Genomic DNA, 26,584 nt, shown 5'->3' with positions numbered 1-26,584 from the left:
GCGAAGGGGCCTACGCAAACACCCGATTTCCATAGACTGGAACTTGATGGTAGAGGAGTTTGAAACGTGCGCGAAGGCGCACATCGAGTGAATACCTATGCCGATAGCGTACATGATGGTAAGCTGACGAGGACATGGGAGGGCCCCTACTTGGGGTGCCGGCCACACTCAGCAGTGGGTCACATGCACGTAGTACAGGTCGCAGACTTGAAACACATCATACCTTGCAGTTGCATTGTAACAGGAGAATGGTATGACGGACGGACATTATATCACGGAACATAAAGCAATGGACATTGCTCGCAAAAGAAAAACTCTATATTATATTTAAGCGCCGGGGGGTGGAGGGGGGTAGTTTAGTTGAAGCAAACTTGAAACAAAAGTAAATCTGTAGTAGTATTTAATGTCATGGGGGGCACAGCACTAACAAAGTAAACGAAAAAGTGGTAATGTTGGTGTGAAGATGATGATGGCACTGTACAATATTCTGTAACTAGGAGGCGACGAAGTAACTATAAGTGTAATGGTGACATTGCTATGACAATAAACATACTTTCAAAAAAAAAAAACAGGCTTTTCCTCATGGCTAGAAAGGTGTAGGTGTGAGGAGTGAGATGTCAAAGCACAGAGAAATCCACTGATGGGGGCTGTGGGAGGGAGTACCTCTTGGGTTCTTGGGGCCATATTATCAAGAAAGAGCGCTACATTATCGTCGCTTTTATCGGCAGGAAACTGCCGCTAAAGTGGCGATAACGGGCTTGATAATATGCCCTTGTGAATTCCCATAGAAGCCCAGGTTAACACCAGAACCTGGGCTTCTATGGGAATTCACAAGGGCATATTATCAAGCCCATTATCGCCGCTTTAGCGGTAGTTTCCTGCCGATAAAAGCGGCGATAATGTAGCACCCTTTCTTTATAATATGGCCCCTAGTTCCTAGTTTTGCTACCTGAATAGGTGGAGAGTTTCTCCTGGAACCTGAGGTGTGCGCACAAGGCAGTTCCATCCGATGCACACAGTGAAGCACATTTGTCAGTGCATAATTTTGCATTGAACTATAGGAAACATCGTCTATCTCCCCCCGTTGCACTGTCAGCGCTACGGGCATCTATTTATAAACTAGGTGGAGATGAAAATATTTCCTTCTCCCTGATAAGCAAAGTCACGACCCCCTTAACACAGCAAAAATAATACTTCGGAAGAGATTGTAGCCCTGTTCTTCCAATTCGTTGTGACCATGGCAGCCCTAGCCATTAACCTCCTGTAATTTCAAGTTTTACACAGACGCCCTTCGTGCGTTTATGGCTCCCTCGCCTAGAACGGGCGGCCATTATTTCTACCTGTCGTCACTGCATCCGGTCCCGGCTGAACCATGGGCGGCACGCTCAGAGGGGGGGAACTCCTCAAACCCACCTGCGGGACACTCACAGGGGAGGCTCCTATGACCCTCGACACTACTCCGTCCCCTTAATAATCCCAAACCTATTTCAGGAAGAAGACGTGTTCTCTGTATTTTATCAGACAACATGGTAATTATTTTCTTTGCCTCTCAAACAACGCATGTAGAATGTGGGAATGTAATATCATTTTCTGCGGTATTCATCAAACAGGACATATCCGTGACAATTAACGAATAAATAAATGAATGTTGAAGTTCCTTATTCTTTGTGAATTAAAATACTTCTAGGACTAATATCACATAATTTCGAAAGTTCACTTTTCTCACCTGAGATGGAGATGGAGGACCGGGAACATTGGCTGAAGATGTCTCGAAACCTAGAATTACACAAATATGGCTTGGATGAATGGTCAGTCATTCTACTTATGAAAGCAGGTGCAGTATTTAGCTTACTGTCAGCCCAACATTACATTCCTTAGTAAGTGATGCTATGTTCCCTCTTATAAACATCAGCAAACTGAAACTTTGCTGCACAATGTGAAATTTTATTCCATTTAAATGCATTCTGGTCATTGGCTATTTTGCATTTGTGTGGCTTCTTGAGATGCATGTCCGATACTTGACTTCACAAATGGGTAGCAAGGTTTGAGAGCTGAGAACAGAGCGAGATAGAATGGTGCATTCTGGGAGGTTTCCCCATGACCCTACATTGCTGTGATACTTTTACTAGGCTGACACTAGCAACACGTATCTGATGGGTTGCTTCTGGTTATCTAGGCCTTAGTTTTAGAGATATTTAAATAATGGTACCAGTTAGAAAGATAGTTAAACCACTTGCTAGAAAGAAACTGGTTGCTCACCTAAGCTTACAAAGTCCCTACAAAGTTCCAAGCACCTTGTCGTGGGATTTTCATTTACCTTTTTCAATGGCCTACTTAATTCTGTTTTAAAAGTTCCTAATGTGCCCAGATAATGGCTAGAAGAGCTCTTCATTGTTCTCCCAGAGTAATGTGATCCATTAGATCTCCTGGTTCTTGACTCCGGCACCTTTCATTTGAAGGGAATTTGCAGGGTATTTTCCTCTTAGAAAGGGAGCAATGGCTGCTTCACTCCAAGGAAGGGGTTTCCTGGACCTCTAAGAATTGATTAGAATCTTGGCGTTTCTTCAACCTTTCCTTTCTTAGTATTAGGAAGTGTTCCTGAATCTGTTCTCTCTCAGTATATACATTTCCTAGTGTCTTGGAATCCATCATCCTTTGCACACATAACACCCTTATCCGACCATTTGCTACCATTCTTAGGGGGCATGGAGTAGTGATTATTTACCCTGAGTTGCATCCCTTAGGTGCCCACGACTGCGCTTTGGCCATCCTCAAGATGGCAAATACCACCCTTCAGATCACATCAGTGAAGGTTAATGGCCTAACGCACTATGTGAAGAGGAAGAAGATCCTCTCCAATTTGTACTCCAAACACACTGATATAGCCCTATTGCAGGAGACACATCTCTCTGCCCTTGAGCTGACAAACTGAAGCGAGATTGGGTTGGCACAGTTATCCACTGTTGCAGATCTCTTAACCCGGACCCTACTAGACACCCGCACACTGAGCACCCTCGGAAAAAGTGGGTTGGCACTCTTCCTATGAAAGATGCTAAATTTCATGGTGCTGCAGACTTGAACTGATGATGAGGGCAGATGCGCTCGCTAAATTATGCATAGCCGACAGGGTCGTGGGCATTGGCTCTATCTATACTGGATCGAAAGGCAGTTCCTTTCTTAAACTTAACAGACTCCTCTCACATCTAGGCCCCACATGGGTCATTCTGATAGGCGACTAGAACCTAGCCCCGGACACCAAACCAGACCGCAGCAGCTTGGTTGACATGCCCAATATTGGGGACAGAGCAATTGTGACCGATAATCTAGACCCACTGATAGCCAACACTCGGCTGGACTACGCAAAATTGAAGCGTCTCCACCTGTCCTTCTGGAGCAGAATACAAGCTGGGAAAATGGTCACAGTACCCTCATTTACATATGTATTAGGTATGTTACTGCTCTCGGTCAACTTATCCCTCCTGTGGACAATCAACCATGATATCAAAGCCATCATATGCAGTGATTCCAAACCCTTGCTGAAAATTTAGAAACTGACGGTCCATATGCAGCACTGGGGCCTTGGCCTTCCATGTGTGGAAAATGACGACACCGCTTTGCAGCTATCAGAATTGGCTGAACTGCCAGCCCAGGCAGACGCCCCAATCTCTAGGTTGCCATTGAGCGTCTTCTTGCCTCTGCCAGCCCGGGGCTACAACTACTCTATAAACACAAACCCCTCCTCCTTGATGCAGAATCGCATTATTCACTCAATGGTGAAGACCCGGTTCTGCGCTCATACTGTGCTGATGCACAATTTCATAACCATGCACCCATTAGGGACAATGCTGTACTCAAAATAGATGGACATACTATAAGTTTGGGCTTGTGGTGCAAAGCCGGCATACTGACCCTTGACTAGTTAATTTCGCATGATGAGACATTGGCTCTTTTGGATCACTCCAAGACTAATTAAAACTACCTGCCCACCACCCGCGGGAATATATATCCAACTATGACACTGCTTCTGAGATTGCCTGGGGCCACTCCCATGGGATATAGGTGACTACCCTGTAGAACGTTACCTGGCACATTGGGGATCATACCGGGGTATCCCACCTATATGCAAACCACATCTCACCAGACTGCGAGAATCCTAGAGTCCTGGCTGAGGGCATAGCAGACAGACTACAATGAATCTGACTGGGCCACACTTGTGGAGGACCGGAACAAAGGAGCCTGGGAAGCCAGAATGAAACTGTGTCTTTTTAAAACATTACAAGACTGGTACTGCACCCAGCATAAACTCCATTCAGCAGGTCTACTTCATCCTTTCAAATGCTGGAGGTGTGACCAAACAGACTGTACCATAGTCCACATTCTTAGTGACAGGCCCCAAATCTGGCCATTTTGGAGGGAGAAGGAATCTACCATGAACAAGATCCTAATTTTTGCCTCTGCCCTTTCCATGACAACTGATCATATTGATGACTCCCTTAGCCTCGCCAGGAGAGGCGCTTACTAGCCACAGCACTCAATGTGGCAAAGATTTGCATTCTTCATCATTGGAGATCGCCCCAACACTCCAATGGATGACAGAAATGCACAGCCTAGCCTTGAATGAACAGATCATATACAGAGTGCAGGACATATCAGAGATCTACTTCCAGATCTTGTCTTCCTTTTTGGGCACCGACATCGCTGCCTGGGGGGGCGGTGCGCTGTAGCCATACCCTGCACCCTGAGATAAGATAGTGGCACGTGTGACTTCCCCTTCTTTTCCCCACTCAGCACACCAAATACCCTCCACCTCTCTTCTCTTGTATGGGCCATTCGCTAAGCCTGTGACCCGGCTGGAGGGCCACTGGAACGTCACCTGGACTGACCATACATTTCTATCCTGCTCAGTATAAATCCCTGGGCCACAGTAAAGAAAATACCCTTCTCGAGGCTCCGCAGCAGGAGCCAGGACCCTGGATAAGTCCACATTCCCTTTCCTCACCACTCCCTTCCCCTTTCCTTATTCCTGTTTCTCCCTCTCATTTCCTCCTTACATTAAGCCCTGTTGTTTGATCTCACGTTGTCTAAAATGTTTAAACCAGGCCACCCTAACACACTGAATGGATGATAGCCTGCCTTTGTTTATTCGTCAAGGTATGCCCCCCTCCTACCTTATAATGGAGGTTTGTTATTTCTGAACAGTGCTTGTCTGAGGTTTTGGTATATATCCATGCCACGAGGCTGGAATGGTATTTGAGATTTGTATCTCTTTGAAAACTATAAATTAAGTTTAAAAAAAGAAAAAGGATACGCATTTCCACCAGGATGGCCAGATTTGTGTATTGCTCAGTCTGGTTCTTAAAAATAACAGACAAATTAACAAATAGATTAAAACTCAATGTCTAAGCTCCTGCTCTCATCATTCCAGTGGGAACTATTTCGATATATACATTGGTTGTACGACTAGCTAATTCCTCATAGGGTCTTTCCTGGATCATTTTCTTTATTTATTTGGGATTATGAAATTCTTCCTCATTTCACATTGCTACTAGTAATCACCACATATTTTTTCACATGCTTTGCCTCATTTATTGGAGATGTCAACTTCTACCTCCCTCATTAGTAATTTCTATAAGCGTAGACACTAATCGTGAGTGTTTTGCCAAACTGAGGTTCGGTCTTTGAATGCATTGGGGAGTTTTTTATTCACTTTCTTGTGTCATCAAAAGTTGCTGATGTATCTCGCATCAATGTGCTTTCTACTTGGTCAGTCCCCAAACTGTGGCAAAAGAACAGGGGATAAGTTGGGACACTCAGCTTTGCCCCCTGTGCCTTCCTATCATTTCCACTATATTTATTCCTCCCAGTTAATGTATTCCCAAATCCATAATCTCCTTGAGTCTTTTAGCATCTGTTACATGAGCTTGCAGTCTGCTACTATTGAAGCAATGGTTTTGCTATTTTTTCTGGCAGTGGGAGTTGAGGCACTAGCTCATCTCATGGCTGTCATTCTCTGGGTTAGGACTGCAAGCCTGCTGCATCAAATAGCTTCCCAGTGGATTCAGGAATCCACTTGGGGCATTGACCAATGCACAATTCAATTCTTGGATCTTGTCAGTAATCGATTATGTTGCTCCACTACACAAGCATCGGCCACTGATTCTGCTTCTCTAACCCTAGTACACTAAGAACCTGAGGGGGAGTATCCTTGCTTGTAAGCAGGCTGAAGGTAGATGGAGGATTTTTAAAAACTTTCTGAAAGACTAGCCTATGTAAATACTAGGATACTTAACTCAGATATTACCAAAGATCACTCTTCTTACTTTTCAAACTGAATTGGAATTGCTTCCAACTCCACTAAGGAAGCTTTTAAAAATGCAGCTGAATGTCATCCCTACTATTTGGTGTCTCCTGCATTTAAGGAAATATGTGCAAATCTTACTATTTTCCTCTGTTCAAAAATCGACCGTATTTGTGCTTCTTTTCCCACCACCAGCTGTCCCCTTGCTTTGCTATGTTTTCGCTGCTCCCACACTTTACCAATTTTCTGAATTGTTCTGACTCGGCCTCTCTGAATTTAGTGAAGATAAACTTAATTTAAGCCCAACAGACTCTGTTCTTGAACCATGGACAGAAAACAGTCTTATATTATTGGCAATGTTTGACTCTTTTTAGGACTAGGCCCATATCTTAGAAGAAGTCCATTGTTCCTTGCTTACTGAAGAAACCTGGCTTTAAACTATATTGCTAATTACCAGCCCACCTCACTTTTTAACCATTACCACCAGAATCACCCAATGCACTGGCAAGCATTATGTGATTTATTTCTGGAAGCAAACCTGATTCTTTATCCTCTTCAGGCTGGTTTTCCCAAATGCCTCAGTATGGAGTCAGTTTGTTGATGACTTGCATATTACATTACATGTTGGGGAATGAAGCATTCTCAATCTGCTAAACTTGTCAGTTATGTTCAATAATGTCTCACACTTTAGCCTACTAAGCTGGCTTAGTGGGGCTTGGGTGAAAGGGCAATGCCCTGCTTTGTTATCATCCTTGTTGGCAGACAGAGGACAAGTAGTTCAACTGCCTCATTTTTGTGCTACCTTCCTACCTGTTGCAAGGGGCATCCACAGGGATCTTCCTAAAACCCTAAATTTTGAATCTGCTTATGACTTCTTTGGATCATTTCGTTAGGAACCATGGCTGTTTTCCTTCTTTACCTTTACTGATAACACTCATCTTGTTTTAAATATCTGATCATATTTTGATCTTTCCCAACAGTAGGCTTCTCTTAAAGCCTGCCTCCAGGAAGATGCTATCTGGAGGAACTCTAATTATCTCAAGGTGAACTCTGATAAGACAGGGTGCTGGTGTTTGGCTATTCTAATTGCAGCTGGTCTTGCCCCTGATGGTCTTCTTCCTTTGGAAGCACTCCTGTTCTAGTTGACCATGGCTGCAACTGGCTGTGCATCAGAATATCAAAGTCAAAATATCAACCTAAAGAAATATTGATTCCAGAATATTGACGTTCACCATACCATCAAGGAAAATGTACCTAGGTAAGTATAGATTTACTAGCCTCATCTACAAGTCAAAATACCTTGTGGATGCTCAGTGTTCTGGACCTGATGAGACATGTTTTTCAACATGATGAAGTACATATTTGTGAATTCCCAGATCACATAGTTCCATAATCCAGTTTAAAATGAGAGCATGTGCACTGGTTGTATCGCAAGAGACTGTAAGCCTAAAGGAGACTAATGTTGAGAGTTCTGTGAGCCAAAAAGGAAGAACAGAGAGGGTTTGAAGATCTGAACATATATATATATATATATATTACTCAACTCCAACAACAATGCTGAAGTAAATCCTATAGATTCAACTCAAGATCGTTTAAGGCAAGTTCCCATTCCTCCAAAAGGAGCAGGTTTGAGCCCTTTTCACAGTAAATCAAAATTTGTACCTTTAATGCCCAAAGATGCGATAGACATTTTTCACGATTGTGTCACAAATGACATCAAAAAACTGTATACCCATATCAACAACAAACGTCGCAAAAAGGAGAATCTATACCAAAATTGCCTATGATAAACTAATGAAGAAACTGGACAACAATCCTGATATTGTGATCAAGAAATCAGATAAGGGGGGCAATTTGGTGATTTGGCCTAAAAAAGACTACATCATGGAAGCGAAGCGCCAACTTGATGACCCCATTTGTTATGCTAAAAGTACACAAAAAGAATATGAAAAAGCAACATCTCAGCTACACAAGTCTCTCAGCCAATGGAAGAGGGAAGGTTTAATATCGGTTAAAGAGTATAAATACATGTATGTTAACTTTCCCATCTTGCCTTCTCTCTACCTCATTCCAAAGATACACAAGGCCGTACAACCAATACCGGGCAGGCCGATTGTATCTGCTATTGGCAGCGCCGGGGAAAAAGTTGGGGAATATGTAGACTTTTTCCTCCAGGACTTTGTCAAACAACTCCCCAGTTTCACTCATGATACGAGTGATTTCATAACTAAAATATCGACAATTATATGGGAGAATGACATGTGGTTTATTTCGATGGACGTCGAATCGCTGTACACCAGCATTGATCACGCAAAAGGCTTACTTGCTGTACAGTACTACCTCTCAAGCAGACCCATCCATTATTATGAGCATAACAAGGTGATTGTAGGCCTTATAGAATGGTGCCTTCATAATAACTTTTTTTACTTTGGTAAGGAAATTTACAAGCAGCTACGAGGCGTGGCGATGGGGGCCTGCTTCTCTCCCAGCTATGCGTGCTTGCACGTTGGCTGGTGGGAGGAGCAGGTCCTCAAAGTTCGCCATAAGGCATGGATGGAGGGTCACGTCAGATGCTACTTGAGGTACATCGATGATGTCTTCATCATCTGGAAGGGCAGCAAAGAGCAGGCATTATCGTTTGTTTGTGACATCAATGACAACTCACTAAACCTTAATTTCACGGCTCATATACATCAAAATCGCATCCAATTTTTGGATGTCGAAGTATATGTCTCCAATGGAATGCTAAACACCACCCTCCATAGGAAACAGACTGCAGGTAATGCTACATTACATGCAACCAGTATGCACCCCAGACATACAATTTCTGGAATCCCTTATGGGGAAATTCTCAGATTAAAAAGGATCTGTAGTTCCCCTTCTGATTTTAATACCTGCTTGGAAGAACTCTTGAGCAGATTAAGAGCTAGAGGATATTCCGAGCGGATATTAAACGCAGCGTTAACCAAATCCCTTTCAAGATCTAGGGAGAGCCTCTTTTCTGTTTCCAACCCTACAATTGAACCTCCCTTGGAAGTGGAGCCTCAACCTGAGTGCCCACGTCTCATTACAACCTATAGTAGGGAAGAGAGGAAAATTAGGTCAATTCTTAATAAAAATTGGCTGATCATAATGAGTGACCATATTCTAAACTCTAGGTTACCCTCTTCCCCCACCATAACTTTTAGACGGGCCAAAACTACGGGCAATTACTTGGACAAAGCTGCCCCTGAACTAAAAACTAAAGTCCCATGGTTATGCCCTTCCGGAGGATTCTTTAAATGTTCCAGTTGTAGGGCCTGTAAGTTCAGAGTCACTACCACTCACTATCATACCCCATTTAGTACAGTTGCCAAGACCATCAATGGCAACTATAACTGCAAGACAGACCATGCGGTATATGTTCTTACGTGCACCTGTGGGCTTAGATCTGTTGGCAGCACTAAGCTCCAGGTGCACGCCCGAATACTCCAGCATTTGCGGGCAATCCTTCATAGTGACCCTACATACCCGGTCGCCCGGCATTTCAAGCGGGTACACAACAAAGATCTAAACTGCCTCAGTTACTTTGTGATTGGGGCAGTACCTAAGTTGAGAAGAGGAGGTGACCGTGAGGCAGAGCTCAGAAAAATGGAGTCTAGGTTCATACTGGAACTCGATAGTCGTTGGCCCAATGGGCTCAACAATATTGAGGAAATGCATCACTTTTTGTAAAATGACCATACATATTCTGATCATTTTATTCTGTTTTCCTTTTTGCTAACAATATATGTACTTCTAGTTAGGTTCCCTATTAGAAGTACTCTGTGCTTTTTAAATCTCCTGTCCCATGATCTGCTTTTACAAACTAGTGAAGTTTAGATCAGTACTCACTAATGGCGACACATTTCATGCACTTTATTTTGCAAATAGGATGATCATACAATTTTAATATATTTATACAATCCTATTCCGTGACCAATTACAATAGTTCTTTGATAATTGTCTCAAAGGTATATTTTAGATTGTACAGATTTTTTCTACATAAAGGATTAATTTATAGATTTGTAAATATATTGAATTGTAGATTAATTGGCAAAATGAGTGTATATATGGAGATGCACATTTGTTCTACTTTGTATATATCAATGAGGGTTGGTGTGGGGGTGTGGAATTGATGTTGTGTACATATGTAGTGATAAGTAGGGTTATATACATTTTGGGAAATCATTCTTTGGTTTCTCACTTGGTGTTTTTGTTTTCAACATGTGCATTTCAGTTAAAACTGGTTTATTTAATAGTTACGATGGGTTAGATGTGTGGGGTGGTGTGAGTGAGTGTATATATATGAAATATGGTCTTATTTATACATATTGTCATTTTTAGCTTCATGAACTATAACTTCTTTTCCCTACCTGGAACTTTTTAGAAGAACTTACAGTAGAATAGGATTGTTTTGATAAATTTATTCATAGAAACATTTATACTGTGTGTACGATCTCATATTACTGTTCTTATGGTAGTTTAGTATGTTCCCGCAACTTTTGCACGTCATTACATCTTTTTCACTTATGCACTTTTTTATCTATGCACTTTAAAATGTTCGCTGCTATATATAATAATTTGCGTATTTGCACAAAATTGGTATACATGTCATTAATACTTGACAATGGGATAATGTGTCTTATATATTTTTAGAACTGAATCTTTTTAAAGAAATGATCTAATTTCTGGATTTAACCAGTCATAATTCCTGTATACAAGCAAGCAAATGTAACAAGATATTAGCGATAGTGTGTTTTTTCACTGTTTATTAAATGTCACGTGATTATGGTGGACGCCACCAGGGGGCGGTGTCAACATCACTGCAGACACTTATAAAAATAGCATAACGAGTTAAAACATGTTGCAGCGTGACCAAGGGCTTTCCGCCCGTAACGCGTCGCTGGTTCTGTTTTTTGTTCAATAAAATTCCATCTTGCTGACTTTGATGGACCAGTCCTCGTTCTTTGCTGGCGTGGAGGCGGTGTCTGCGAGCACAGAGCAAGCTGAGGAGGAACTGTTCTTCATATATATATATATATATATATATATATATATATATATATCTTTAAACGATAACTGGACTTTTACTGTGGTATTTTGGTGAATATCTAAGTTTAAAAAAATGATTTGAAGGTGCTATAACAATGTCAACCACGTTTTAACTTTAACCTTTAGTTCTTCCTTGAACGTTTGTGGTTTTTATCATATACTGCATCATTTAGCTGTGCACAGCAGGTGCTGGCCGCGGACAGCTATGCCCTGAAGCATATGGCCTGCATAATGGTGACTGACTGCAGCATCTGGGCTATGCCCAGACCATTCTTAAAAAAATATCGTTTTGTACTCGTAGATCCAAAATGAGATCTGCAGACCCAGGACAAGTGACCCTACTCTCGTGCTGAAGACCCGTGCAAGATTCCATGGCTGCTGCCAGATTAGAGAATCTACTGCGGATCCTCAAATGATTGTCATATACATGTAGGATTCTCGAATCCACACATGGGAGGGCTCGCTGAGATTTAAGAATCCTTTCTGGATTCACTAATCTGATGCAAATGTTGTAAAAATTTTAATTTAATCACAGGATGACTTGGGGTCAGGGTGTGCTCACCCTACCCCTTTATATGCCCTTTTAACATTTGTTTCAGGTTTCGGGGATCAAGTCCCGAGTCCTGTAATGACTGCCACAATATTAGCGTTCAATGTTGTGGCTGCCAATCAAATCCTTTCAGATCTGTGCATCCTTCACTTGATATGCGGATTCGAAATGGCCGACTTGAGGAAAAGCTCATTTGACCTTGACCAATAGGATCTGGGTGTGCTTTGAAATCTTGGATCCACAGATATCTGTAGATCCTTAACTATCAAAATTTACTTTTCCAAAATTCAACACCTTCATATCCCACCAGAGCACATCTTTAAACACTAATTTCTTGAACTGAATGGATTTATACCAAACCAAAATAGACACTTCTTGAGTAAAGTTCTAACTTCATGCCAAAATGAGTACAGTTCCATTTAGCCATTTATTTCTGCTTAGAACAGCAAACTCTAATGGGAATTAAAATTGGAAACTGCACGTTTGGGACCGCTCCCTACTCTTGGCCTCGGCTTGATGGAGCTGCATGAAACTTGCCCGGAATGACCCAAAGTGGGTGAACTGTATTATGGAAAGTTTCATGCAGACTAATCATACAGTGCCAAAGTTAGTACATATAAAATACATTTTCTGTGGAAACTCTGACTCCACCAGAACTATACAGATGCTTTTGTTGCCAATGTAATATAGATAGATAGATAGATAGATAGATAGATAGATAGATAGATAGATAGATAGACAGCTCTTTACTGTCCTCAAATTTTATACCTGCTTATCCCACCTCACATTTCTCCAAACACATCCCTTTTCATGATTTCGGGGTCGGCTTCCTCCAATCTTCTTCTGCTGTCCTGCATCAGAAAAGCCAAGCAGTGCCAGGATACCCTCGCAGGTGATATGGAAGCTGCTCTTTCTCATAGTCTGCAGCTAGAGCCTATCTTCATCAATATAATATTCGCTCACCTATTTTTTTTAAAAGACTACTGTTGTCTTGTGCTTTTTCTATGCAAGTTGTTACAGCTCTAGTTTTGTCGGTCATCACCTTAGCACCAGACTACCTCTTGAGATCGCTGTACATGCTTAGTCATTCATTTATTCTAGTGGGTGTGACTACCAACTCTGTCGCATATGCACATTCTGGTCCATAGTTTCTCAAAGTAAGAAAGTACCACGCAGATTAAGGAGCTAATTAACTGTAGTATGCACAGAAATTAAAGTCAACCTGCCTTGAGCAGTTGAATAAACAATATGAAATGCTAATTTTTGAAAGACAAAGCATGAAGCTAAATATTATCTCACATGGTGAAAGGCGGATTACCTTACTTTGTTTTCAAATTCGGAGACGTGCAGTCTGATGAACAATGACTAATGAAAGCTCAAGGAAGGTTGACTGAAGAGTTTAAACAGCACAAACCAAAACCCCGCTTGGAGCCTTACTTGGATTTCATTAAGAAACCAAGAGACAGATCCCTGTTTATTCAGTTCAGGTTGGGAAACCTCCCCCTCCATGAGTACACCTGCAAGTGGAAGCCCCCATACCAAACCTCACCTGACTGCCCAATCTGTAAAGGTGTCACTGAAAGTATCGCCCATTTCTTCTTTGCAATCCCGGCCTATGTAAAACCCAGACAGAAAGGGCTTAAACCCGCGTGCTTATTGCTCGGGACCCGGGACTATTCCTCCGCACTTAGGATACTCAAGACTGATACTAGTACAAGCCTAGTGTGCAGGGTTGCCAAATTCCTGAGCTGGGCTTGGCTGATTAGATTAAAGGCTATGAGATGACCCTATTTTTAGCTGATTTTTTAATATTCACAAAGCTGCTAATGTTTAATATGCCTTTTAAATCATTTATTGTAATACGAATATTTTTATTGTAACCCATTTTTGTAAAATGTAACTCTTATGAATTGTGGCTTTTATATCTTGTAAGTGCGTTTATGATATCTTGCATATCAAAATAAAGCTTTGAACTGAACTGAAAGCTTCAATTTTGGGAATAAAAAACTGAAAAAAATCAAACTCATGAAAATATGATGATTCTTGTACAAAAGACGAACCCTAAACTCCCATGAGAAGACAGCTGCTTGGAAATGGCAGGAGGGAAAAAAAGAGATTCCCATTTCTGGGTAAAGAAGTGCAGGACTTAAGCAATGCAAGGGGTTAGACGAATATGACAAAGAGGGAACGTGTGGCAGAGGAGTGTAAAGAAAGAAACGTTGAAAAGTAGAGTAGTCGTCAAAAAATATACAGTCCTTTTATTGTCAAAAAGTCATTCTTCGAAAGGAATATAAAATCTAAAAAGTAGGACAATTCAAAACCTAGTACTTGGATACTACAGACTGCACTTTGTCAGTATGTCTTACAAAGGATGACACAATCTCGACAAGAAGTTAATTACTTGTTGTTGGAACACTACTACTTCACCAGTTCAGCCTGGTGGCCTGTGCCCTGCACATTCTGATTGTACAAACAATTGCCCCAACCAATGTTTCTTACATAGACCACCATGTGTTTCCAGACACTAGCAGTAGGGCAGCCACTCCCAACAATCAACACATGACGTTTAGCAAATCCTTCAAGGCAAACCTAATGAATCCTCCATGGATTTTGCAAACATAATCTTAGTTGTATCAGTTTGTCAAATCAACTTTACAATGTAATCGAGACAGATAGTACTTTCTGGATTAGCTATCACTGTTTTAGATTATACCGGTCGGATATCACTCCTGCCTTACCTGGTGAAGAAGGAACTGTGAGTGAATTGTGCCGAGATGGTACAGGGGAACCCTTGGGACTCGGTGTTGGAGAATGTCCTACAGCATGAAGGGAAATTTTACATCCAATTATTTGTTACGCACATTTTCTAAGGTGTATCTGATGCAGCAGAGATGATACAATTGCCTGCGTTCCTTAATTCAATTCTTTGTCTCAATTGTAAACAAATTTAAATTCGCAATATGCAGCTGTCAGGTTTACTATATTGTGTAGCTTCTTGAGACATTGTGAGTATTATCATCATAGGAAGATTGCACACACCATATATGCTCTGCTTATGTATGTTGATTTGTTACATACTGTATTCAAATAATTGAAACTAGAACTAAATATCTTTTGAAGCAAATGGCTACGCTGAAGTTGGGAACAAACTCTTCCTAAAACCTTTTTTTACTCAACCTCACATGGTTTCATGAGAAAAATATATAATTAAAAAATACAGACAATGAATAAATAAGGCAAGCTCAATTGCACCGATTGTTGTACCGGTGGGACTCATAATTTTGAAGGCAAGTGCCCGACTGCTGAATTACATAAACTTTAATGTCTTTGTATGACAATAATATTGCACTTTCTATTTTTGCACTCTACATTTTTTAGTCATTATTTTTGTTGACAACATTTCTCTCCTATGCATTTTCACATGCTGTCACAGAACATGGGCGCATATGTTCCAGTGTTACTCAGCCCTCCCAGCCACGTTCAGCCACCGCAAAGTTCTTTCTGCCTCTTTTTGTTAGACATGGGAGTTATCTACCCGGTCTTCTCTCAAGGAAGTGTACATCACAGCTGCTAGGGTCGCTAATAAAGAAAGGAGGTGTCCCAGGAACCATTTACTATAGCACTCTGGTGTCTTTCTTTAGGTGAGAGTTGTAATTATTGCCCTCTTACTCAGCAGTGGTCTGGCTCATGACAGCTCTGTGACTGGTGGGTTCTTCCATGAAACAAGAATCGCCCATGTCACCCCTGAAGCCCCATCCCAACCCATAAATATGTTCATTCAATTCTTTGATATCCTTGCATCATTCTTGGCTCTATCTGATGCCCCATCACTGAGAAGTATTGCTGCTTCCTGCTTTATGAATGCCACAATCTCCATGCACTGTCATTTTCAAACCAGGTAACCCACTAACTCAGAACAGTAAATCAATAAGTTAAGCATTGAAGAACAGAGCAAGGAATACCTGCAGGAGGCTCGGTCTGGCTGCATCTTGATCGTCTCCCTCTCCGCGTCAAGAACCGCTCGCTGACTTTCTTGGCTTCCTCTAACAGCTCGAGATTCTTCTTTTTATCTTCTTCTGAGATCATAACATCTGGCAGCTGATCATGGACCAGGTCAATTATCTGGCCTTTGTAATCTAGAGGGCGATTTGCATACAATGCTATGAAAAAGATTGACATAGTACCGTGCCAGCTGCCATGCATAACGTAAAACATGCACGCTGTGCACCGTAACCAGCAACAGCATCCCACAGCAGGCACAGACAAGAGATAAAGGCAAATATGCAAATATGTTCCATTCCTAACATCACAGCATCAGAAATAAACAGGCACAATAGCAATCCATTCCTTATATGGGGACTGGTATGTAATAGCTCGCAACCTGGTTGCTTTCAGACTGGTAATCTCTGAACAATGAGCAGGTAATAAAACAGGTACATATGTTTGTAAGAAATTGCGTTGCATAAAGCAAAAGGCTTAACCCCTTCAATGCTGATGACAGCCCCCAGCCGTCATGCATCACAGTGGGCGTGTGCTGATGACGGCTGGGGGCCGTCATGAACCCGCCCACTTCAAAAAACGCCGCACAGGCGCAGAAATGCGGCTGCGCCCAAGGGGTTAAAGAATTAAACTGCTTCCAGAGGTACAACATGGTTGACATTCTTCAATATACAGATCCTGAGAATGAACCCTGGGGGTCTCATTTATGGCATTTTTGCGTAGGGCAGCAAAGGAAGGCACCTTGCCGCCCTGTTTCATGCCAAAGTGAAAGGGCAAGAATGCACTGTATTTAAGCAATGTGATGGATTTCTATCTTTTCTGCCTATGCTGGGACCATTTTGGCAGCATAACACCAGGGTGCAAGGGTGATTCCGTTGCATGCAGGATTGTTTTTGTGCAGGAAGGGGCACATTCCTGCACAAAAACAATCTTATGACGCATTTTGCTCTTTCTATGTCTGCTACACGGTAAACAACCTTTACGACGCAACTTTTACAACGCAAACCATTACAACGCATTGCGCTGGGGGGCGCTCTAGGATAGGGAATAGGTTTAATGTACTATCCAACACCTTCCCTACTATCCACGGGGACTGGAGTTGGAATAGTAAATTAAACTATTCACTATCCAGCGCCCCAAAGCACTATGCCTTGTAAAGGCATGCGTTGTAAAGGCATGCGTGGTAAAAGCATGCGTTGTAACGTCATACATCCGTGCTACACAATGCAGCACACATGGAAAGAGGAAAAAACGAGAAGAATTAAACATATTTATCCCCGTTACGCCTCACCTCGGGGGCGTATGGATTTGATGCTTCCCCAGATTTACATCACTTTGTAAAATCTGGGACAGCGTCAAATTCAATGGGTGTTGCGTGGGTAAACCCACCACACTGCCCATGGAACGCCTGCCGGGTGCAGAGTAAGGTGACGCATCGATTTGAGCTGCTTTGCCTTACTCATGATTTGTAAGGCCACTCAAAGCCACACATTGAGACTTTGCGTGGCTTCATAAATCGAAATGACAGCCCTGAGTCAAACATATGCCACTTTATGAAGAGCAAAAGTGACACTGGGCTCTCATAAATATGGTACGTAAAACAGTAAGGTCCTACTGGTAAATGATCAATGAAAGATGCAACATTTAGCTTCCACTGTGCGAGTGGAGAACAAGGACAACACAATGCTGAGACAAACAATCACATTAAATATTATATATCGAAAATTTGTTAGCAATAAATTAGCAAAAGAAAACATTAAATACATTTTATAACAGTTGTTCCAAAAAGAGTGAAAGTAGAGGTGTTTTTTGGGGTGCCGATGTGCACAGTGATAAGAAAGAAAAGAGGAGATTTATACTGGTATTCAAAGTAATCCTAGTTCAATAGCTATGGCAATGAGGAAATCCAATTTAGCCAAAGCCAAATAGCCTGTTTGAGGGATTCATACAGTCTCTTATTTTTCCTTACTCAGAAATGGGTGGTGTCTGGATAGAATAACCACCCCACATAGGTATCAGTAATCAATCCAGGATGGGTAGTCTTCTAGTGTCGATGTTTCAACCCAACTGTTGCATTAGGTGAATTGGATCCTTGCATACGGGCCTTCTCCAGGACAGTAAAAAGTATGATGAATTATACGGCAACTTCACAGCGGTGCAGCGGCACAGGTGATGGGGGAGGTGTAGATTCATTGTACATCCTCCCCTCTTCATTTTCAAGGATTCTGGTGGAATCTTTAATGCCTCAATTTTCCCATTTAGGTGCTCCCTGGCGGATCCAGACACTTCACCTAACTCTGCTCTGATTATGTTACCAAGACTTGGCCCTCAAGGAATGAATTTGAAGTCATAGAGGTTAGCCAACAATATGCAACGACCTGTGGTGTGATGTGTTCACAAATATAGGTGCACCAAGATGTGCCAAGAGGAGGGTAGAAGGGGAGAGGAATAGAGAAAAATATTATGATCAACTGAAGGACAAAATAAACAAAAATAATCAAGAACCCACCCAACGCAACCCACTCACACCATTAAGCTCCGAAACCCACCCAATGGTGAGAACATAGGCGTCAGGAGCAATAAAGAGGGCCTGTCCAGAGAAACTTTAAAAAACATTACAATATGGAAATGACTATTCGAATAACATTCAGAACACACAAATAAGTTCTCATCAGTTATTGCTACACTTACAGACATCGGTAATAAGCACCTAAAAACTACAAGTTGTTTTACTATCACATTTGAAGCCCAATGGATTGCCCAGAGCAAGAGGTATTGCTTTATCATTGTAGCATGCAGTATGTGATATCCAACAAAGGGAAAAAGAAAAGCTAACCAAAGGTCAGAGCGACTGAGTGGTGTCAGTGAGACACATCTCAAGAGGAGGAGGCATGTGAAGTATCCAAGTGTGACCTTCTAAAGTCATCAAGTGCCAACCAAACTTCATGAAAACAGAGTTACTGGTGCATATTAGTATGTTTGTAAGAATCTTCAGAGATATTCCAGGTCATTGAAGAATCAAGGTTTATCGTTGGATATGATCTTAAGTTGTGATGGGCCTACAAAAAAGTGTGGAATAGAAAAGGACCTAAGCTCATGCATGAGCGTGAGAACGACTTTCCTTAGTTTAACTGTCTCTTTAGCGAAGTCCAGGCTATCCTGGTCTTGGCTCCTTCCCAGGTGATGAAATAACGTTTCTTTATGCATTTAAGTAGTGCTGCCAAATCTGTCCAGATCTGTCTGACACAGGTAGTCAGGACATCCAACAGAATGAAAATATTTTTGAGGCACAAAAGTTCTCCGGAGTAGTGAATTTAAACATGATGAGGAGTAAGCAAAGCAGAGTAAAACATCTGTAACTAGAGAGAGCTCAGACCCTCGGCCATCTTGTATTTATATTGTGTGCCTGACCTTTCGATTACGAATGCACTGGAAGTTTTGTTTTAAATCCTTGGGCCCATTCAGACCCTACCAAAGAATAGTGATAGAAGTCCAAAAACTAGATGCTCATCACAAATATATAATGAGGATAAAAAATGTGAACGACAAAAGAGATTATTTTCCTTCCGTTGCCTATCTTGTTTGTCTGACCTGCATTGTGGAACTGATCTGACTTTCCAAGTTGAGGCACACATCCGGGCAAACAGCACCGCACACCGGATGGTGGGAGTCTTGTGTGGTGGAAGACTTCCTTCAGCTGCTTATTTGCCCTCCATTTGTTGGGCCGTAATGTCCGGGAATCACCGGTTTGAGGAGAGCAAGGGCGCTATGCGTTCACGGAGAGTGAGCAATCTATGCAGCCATCTTGGATCGGTGCTAAGCACAACCCTCTCGTGTGTTGAGTTCTCATTGATAATTCCTCAGTAAGAACTTGTGTGGAAATATTGTCTGGAACAATTCCGCTGAACAATACTTTACATGTAATTTGAATACTATGGAAAGTTTAAGCCACAACAAATATTGTAGCGATTCGAAATGTAAAAGGAGTACATTCTGAGCGTGTTTAATATGAGTCATTTACGTTTTGAAGACAAATAAAATGTGCACGAAAATTCCAGTACATTTAAGGGTGGGAGCCTTTTCTCAGCTTTTCAATGTTCTTCTGTGAAAAGGAGGTACGGTACAATTAAACCTCAATCTAGCATTAATGTTTCAATTGATATGCAAGCTGATTATCATGATAGGACAAATGCATAGGGGAAAAAAGATGGGCAGACGAGTAATACACAGACAAGGAGCTTAGAACATTGCATTCAGCAGCCCAGCACATTGCTTCTAGTTCATGAAAGAACTAGATACTCTGCTCAAGAAATTGAATTGCAGTGCCAATTTCAATGAGAAGTCTCATAAACTCAAATAAATAAATTTCCCAGTATTTTGGTGAATTCTTTCGTTCTCTGATTTCCTATAAATTATTTGGTATTGAGCAAAGTCACAAGAAGACTCAATCTTGCAGTCACCATGCAAAGTAATAGTAAAAACAGATTGGATGATTTTTGCAGGTATCCATGCTCTAACACGCACACCTGATGCCCTTTCTTAGAGATCTTGATATTTAAGTCTGAAAAATTCTCAGTTGATTTAATTTCAAATATCTTCATGGCTCACTGACAGACAGCTTACCAAATGGTTCTGCAATATCAAGATATATTTGACTTTACAGCGGATCCTGATTGCTAAAATTGCTAGCGTCCATATTGTAGACATGGATCATAGATGCAATAATACTATCAAACTAATTTACTAAATATGGTGGATTGGATGCTTTTCCTTCGCCAGGGATTTTGTTAACCCCTAGACAGGGATCCTTGCTTCAGACGTGTGGCCCTTCTTGATGAGATGTACAGGTTTGATGATTAAATCCAAGACTAATTTTAGAGTCTTGATATGTGATGTGTTTTAAACATCACAAACAATGTAAACAGAGCTGTTAAAAATGTTTAGTACATTTGGCAGATTGCATAGTCCTTAACGATGCCTCAGTAAAATGTGATCCTCCACCTGAGATGCTATATTGGGTAAACAGAAAGCTCTACAAATGCAAAAGTGACTGTAACACAAGCTAAAAGTGAAAGGCCTGTGTATTAAAGGTCTTAGGTGTCCCTGCGGGATAAACATTGGTACCTATCCAGCCACTGATCTCAGATTCAGCAAGGGAGATGGCATTAGCTAATCTCAGAATTTCAGTTTCAGTGTTAGAGTACACCAGTAAAGCTCAGCACCACCAGTACTTGCATGTCAACTTCGCTAGATAAAGGGATACGTTTATCACTGAGGGTTACTTAAAAGCTTCTCTTGTGAGAACAAAGGACTTTACATGGCTTACAACTGTCTTGTATAATGTTGGAAGTCACAGTAGCGACAGGTCCTAAACTGTTTTCCCTGCAAGAAAGCCTATAATCTTGAAAACTTCTTAGCAGAAGAGTAGCATGTTAAGCTGATCCCAACTACACACTCAGAGGGCAGGCTGTGCCCAGTTAGCCACATTGACAGAGCAAGATCGCAGAAGAAGAGTGCAAGTTGGCCGTGTTATTGCTGACCCGGAAGTGATCACTGATCCAGTGGTGGTGTGCGGTTCTGAATTAATTAAACTATGCTTTAGGGACTATTACTCAAATATAGGCGACATTGACTCTGCAGAAACAATATTGAACCAAGGGCGTATTGTGTCCTTTAATATCATATAAAACAGACCACTGAGTGTCCTTAGGATTTTGCCATCTGTACACAGCATGGTGATGCAGCTCAGATGTCACAATGGTATAGACATACACATACTTTTGAATTATCTTGAATACTGTCTTCTTCTGCTCTCAGGGTGAATTTACCCATTACCACCGAGAACCAGCAATATAGAAGTTGTATAGTGATAGTGTTCACAGCCTGGAAATGTCTAGCAAAACTAAGGCCAGCCCATTGTGCACAAGAACTCTATAGTAACTCCTCCTACTGTGCCAGAAGAGGAATTTTAACACTGTAGATCCTGCCAATATTTAATTTCCAGTAGTTAGCATCAGTGGTGTGTGGTATTCTCCTCTTTTTTCTTAATATGGTTTCCTTACATGACATAATATAATGCATGACTTAGTAGAATGTTAATAGGTCATAATAGGTCATAGTGTTGTGAGTTGAACTAGGACACTTGCTGTTGATCTGGGAAGCAGATTGGATGGGATTTTCTGTTGAGAATAAACCTATTCTCAAATCTACTTGCCTGAAGCCTGCATCTTTTATTACTACACTGGCGTAGTCGGCAGCCTTTTTGTTCTCCAAGAAGATCCAAACACCTTTTTCTACTTCATCTGTTTGGTGAGACTTTTCTGATTTATTACTTATGGATCCTGGATAGTCATGTTTAAATATAAACACGTAACTGTTTAAGAATTCTTACTCACGCGTCTCCTGTGATTTCACTACGTAGAAGTTCTTCCACACAGAAGTTAGTATGTCTCTCACCAAGCGTCTCCTAGCAGCATCCCAGCAATTCTGTTCTTCTTGTGAGTTGTTTTTTTTTACACAGCAACACACACGCTTTATTTTGAAGTCTTTATTTTGAAGTCCCACTGCAAGTGACTCCGAGCAACTTTCAGATGCCACCTTTATGCTTCTTGCGTGTTGTTTTCAAAACAGTGAAATTCAAACGTTATCTTGAAGTCAAAGGTACAGTGTTGCACCTTATTGTTAAAATATAAAATACAGCTATACTTGCGTATCGTCTGTTACCTGCTGCGATATGCACACTTGTTTGTGCATATTTTGTTTTAACACCTTCGCTGCTCATGACGAGCTGAGCTCGTCATGCAGTACACCGGTCGTGTGCTCATGACGAGCTGCGCTCGTCATGAACAATGGGGATCTTGGAGTTACAGCACAGGAGGCGAATTCCCTTAGCACTGATGTGGTTAATACAGCGATACGCACGCTTTGTCATCCAAGTGTAAAATACAGCGATACGTGCGCTTTTAATTTCAGTATTCCCTGGTTGCAACGTAAATTTTCGCGTATCGTTTTCTACTCACAGCGATACGCACGCTTTATTTTGTTATTATATTTCGGTTATATATTCTTGACATTTTAAATTCAAAATAAGACTTTACACATGCTGTTTATTTAAAGATTGAAGCATACATATAGTATAGAGATATATATACTCAATTAAAATTGACTCTGCAAAGCTTTACTCTGCTTCATAACACACAGTTATCACACACTCTATTGGATATCTCTGTGGGTTAAGAATAAAAAAAAATATTTTACTGTAATACACATTTTAAAGTGTTGTATCTTTCATATTTTGAGTAACTATTCCGAATTGTACTGTCAACCTTAATTATTCTTTTGCTTCCTGTACTATGGAAGAGATATATAAAAAGAAGTACACCCCATTTATATATTAAAATGTGTACTATTCTGATTTTAATTTTACTGCTCCTGCTTGGTGCAATGCAGAATGTTACTGCCGCTCCATTTTTTCTAGCTTCTCCGGGTGTGCCTCCACTAGAGTGGAAAAAATGGAACAAAGATTTTGAAAGGTATGCCAGGGTATGTTGTGCATCATTAAGTGCAGAAAGGAAGACTTCTCTTTTGTTTCACTGTTTAAGTTCGGAAGGCCAGGATGTATTTGATCATTTACCTGAGTTAACTACAGTTGAAGCAGAGGGTTTAAATGATTACGCGATAAGTATATGTAAATTAGATAAGCACTATCTTCCGAAGATAAGTACAATTTTAGAAAGGTATCATTTTGGCTAAAGAATGCAACCTGAGGAAGAAACTGTTGAGGGTTATTTAACTGATTTAAGAAAATTAGCTTCATCGTGCAAATTTGAAAATTGAACAGATGAACACATACGTGACCAATTCATGTTAGGCTGTAATATGGGCAAGGTTAGAGAGGAGTTGTGGCTAAGGGATGAACCCACACTCGATGAAGTTGTAGTGGTTGCTACAAGAATGGAACACTCATTGAAGTGTGTAGCCATTATTAATAAAGACAAACTTAATGACGTTAAAATACAAAGTGTTAATGAAAGGAAACCCCCTGTTATCAAATCCAAGGATAAAGAGAAATGTACAATAAATAAAGGAAAGTTTGTAAATACCTCAGTTTCAAATGTTACAGGTGTGACAAAAGTGGGCATCTAGCTAATGACAGAAGATGTCCTGTCTTTGGTAATATTTGTAGTAAGTGCAAGAAGAAGGGCCATTATTCGTTCGTATGTAAGAGTAAACCTCCTCCAAGGGTCAAGAAGGTTGATATTTGTGATGATTGAGTAAATACTGGTTCAGATGATTTTGAATGTGATCAAATTGTTTCTGAAATTGAATGTGGTTCTTTAAAAAATCACATACTTTTGACGAAAGGTTGGTTGATGGTGCTTGTACGCGTGTTTTATTTGATTCTGGAGCTAAAATCACCATTGTGTCAAATGGCTTATACATGAATAAGCTTAAAGACAAAATCAAATTGTTTAACCCTGACGTAACTCCCTTAGCAAATGGAGGAGAACCAATAAAGTTGCATGGTTACTTTATGAGGTTAATTGAGTACCGAGGCAGGATGATTTTGGGTAAGATTTATGTGTCAAAAAAGGGTGACAGTCTAATCAGTTGGATACATCAAGGTGACTTAGGTGTATACTTGGATTCCAATTCTAACCCCCACATTTTATAAAAAGATCCAGTATGTGTTGTGAAAGAAATTGACGATTGTGAATTTACAAAAAGGCTGAAGATTGAATTTCCTAAGGTTTTCAGGGATGGTCTTGGTTGTTTGAAGGGCTATCAACATAAAATTAACCTTAAAAACAATTCTATTCCAGTAACTTGTAAGGTCAGAGGTGTGCCATTGTCAATCAAAGATGAGATGGAAAAAGAGATAAATAAACTAAACGATAACTGAAGAAGTCGAAGGAAATGAATAGCTATCTCCGGTGGTTGCAGCTCGCAAAGTCAAAGGTGAATTGTGCCTATGTATTGATTTGTGCCAGTTGAACAAAAGCATAGTCATGGACAAGTACCCTCTTCCTAGTATAAGTGAATTGTTGGTGTTATTGGGAGGTGTGAAGGTTTTTAGCACTATTGACTTGACATCAGCATACCATGAGATTGAACTTGAACCATCTTGCATGGACCTCACGGCATTTATCACTCTGTTTGGCACTTTCTGCTTGATCAGGATGCCTTTGGGGCTTGTTTCCACATCGTCTATTTTCCAGAAGGTGATGGAAGGTATGCTTAAGTATGTTGACGGTATGTGCATCTATCAAGACGACATACTGGTCTATGGTGATGACATGGAGCAACATGATGCTCGCCTCAAGCATGTTCTTGCGAGATTATGTGATGGTAATTTAACCTTTAAAATTGAAAAATGTAAGTTAAGATCAGCTTTATTAAACTATCACATAATGTATCTGGGAATGGTGTTATGCCCAAAGAAAACTTGGTTAGCACCATTCGTAATTTAGATTTATTAAACTATCACATAATATATCTGGGAATGGTGTTATGCCCAAAGAAAACTTGGTTAGCACCATTCGTAATTTGGCTTCTCCCACGTCAAAAGAAGAGCTTATGAGCTTTCTGTGGATGATTGAGTACTATTCAAAATTCATTAAAGCATTTGCAGAGTTGACCTCAAATATGCGATCACTTTAAAAAAAGAAGTCAGTTTTATTTCGTCTGATGTGTGTCAGAAGGAATTTTCTATCGTTAAGGAGAAGTTATCCAATGCCCCATTCTTTAAGAGCTTTGATACCAAACTCAAATCTGTTTTAACTACAGATGTGAGTGAGAAAGGATTTGGTGCTGTTTTGCAACAGTTTGGTCCACATGGCATGAGAACTGTCATGTTTCTTTCTCATAGTTTAAGGGAGCCAGAAACGAGATACTCTGTGGTAGAGCGTGAATCTTTGGCCATTTTCTGGGCAGTGAGAAAACTCAAGAGATTCTTATGGGGTGTTGATTTTGAGATAAGATCAGATTACAAACCTTTGGTAGAGATTTTTGAAAGTAAGGGGTTAGATATGATATCTAGTCGCATAACTAAATGGATAATTGGTCTTCAGTAGTATTTCTTTTTCCTCAAGTATATTCCAGGTGCTAATAATAAGATCGCTGACGTCTTTTCATGATTAGTTTCAGGTGAATGTGGTGAAGATGACGAAGTTGATGAAAATAATGAGTGGGTTTGTGCAGTTGAGCACAATCATATTTCTGAAAAGAAATGGTCTAACGTTATAGCTCAAGATGATACTCTCAAAGAAGTCATGATTCTGATTCAAGGTAACTGGTCAAATGTAAAATGTGGGTCTGATGCAACCAAACCTTTTTAGTGTGTAAAAGATGAACTTTCAGTTGACAGAAACATTCTGTTTCGTGGTTCTAGATTAATTCCTCCGGTGAGTCTCAGGAAAGAGTTGATAAATTTAGCACATGTTAGCCATCCTGGCATCACCAAAACCAAAGAAAGGTTACGCTTATCATACTGGTGGCCAGGTATGGATAAACTAATTTAGAGGGAAATTTGTGACTGTCATGTGCAGTTTGAGCAATAAATCGAAATCACCAAAGGTGCAACCAATGATTGTAAGGGGTCGGCCTAAATTTCCATGGGATGATACTGCACTTGACATTCTGGGACCTATTAATAGCGCAGGTTC

General features: G+C 40.8%; 1 protein-coding gene across 1 annotated transcript in view; it reads right to left on the bottom strand.

The window, feature by feature from the left end:
- The window catches only part of IRAG1 (inositol 1,4,5-triphosphate receptor associated 1), a 434,599-nt gene that overhangs the window by 383,583 nt on the left and 24,432 nt on the right, over nucleotides 1–26,584 (bottom strand). The window contains exons 4-6 of the mRNA XM_086950734.1: nucleotides 15,884–16,057; nucleotides 14,660–14,737; nucleotides 1,727–1,776 (exon numbers count right to left, since the gene is read on the bottom strand). Coding sequence (XP_086806860.1) covers nucleotides 1,727–1,776; nucleotides 14,660–14,737; nucleotides 15,884–16,057 — 302 coding nt within the window. The remainder of the gene's footprint in view (nucleotides 1–1,726; nucleotides 1,777–14,659; nucleotides 14,738–15,883; nucleotides 16,058–26,584) is intronic.

The sequence above is a fragment of the Lissotriton vulgaris genome, unplaced genomic scaffold (genome assembly GCF_964263255.1).
Source record: "Lissotriton vulgaris unplaced genomic scaffold, aLisVul1.2 SCAFFOLD_998, whole genome shotgun sequence".
NCBI classification, from domain to species: Eukaryota; Metazoa; Chordata; class Amphibia; order Caudata; family Salamandridae; genus Lissotriton; species Lissotriton vulgaris.
Note: the sequence above shows the minus strand (reverse complement) of the source record. Positions and strands in the feature narration are given on the sequence as shown.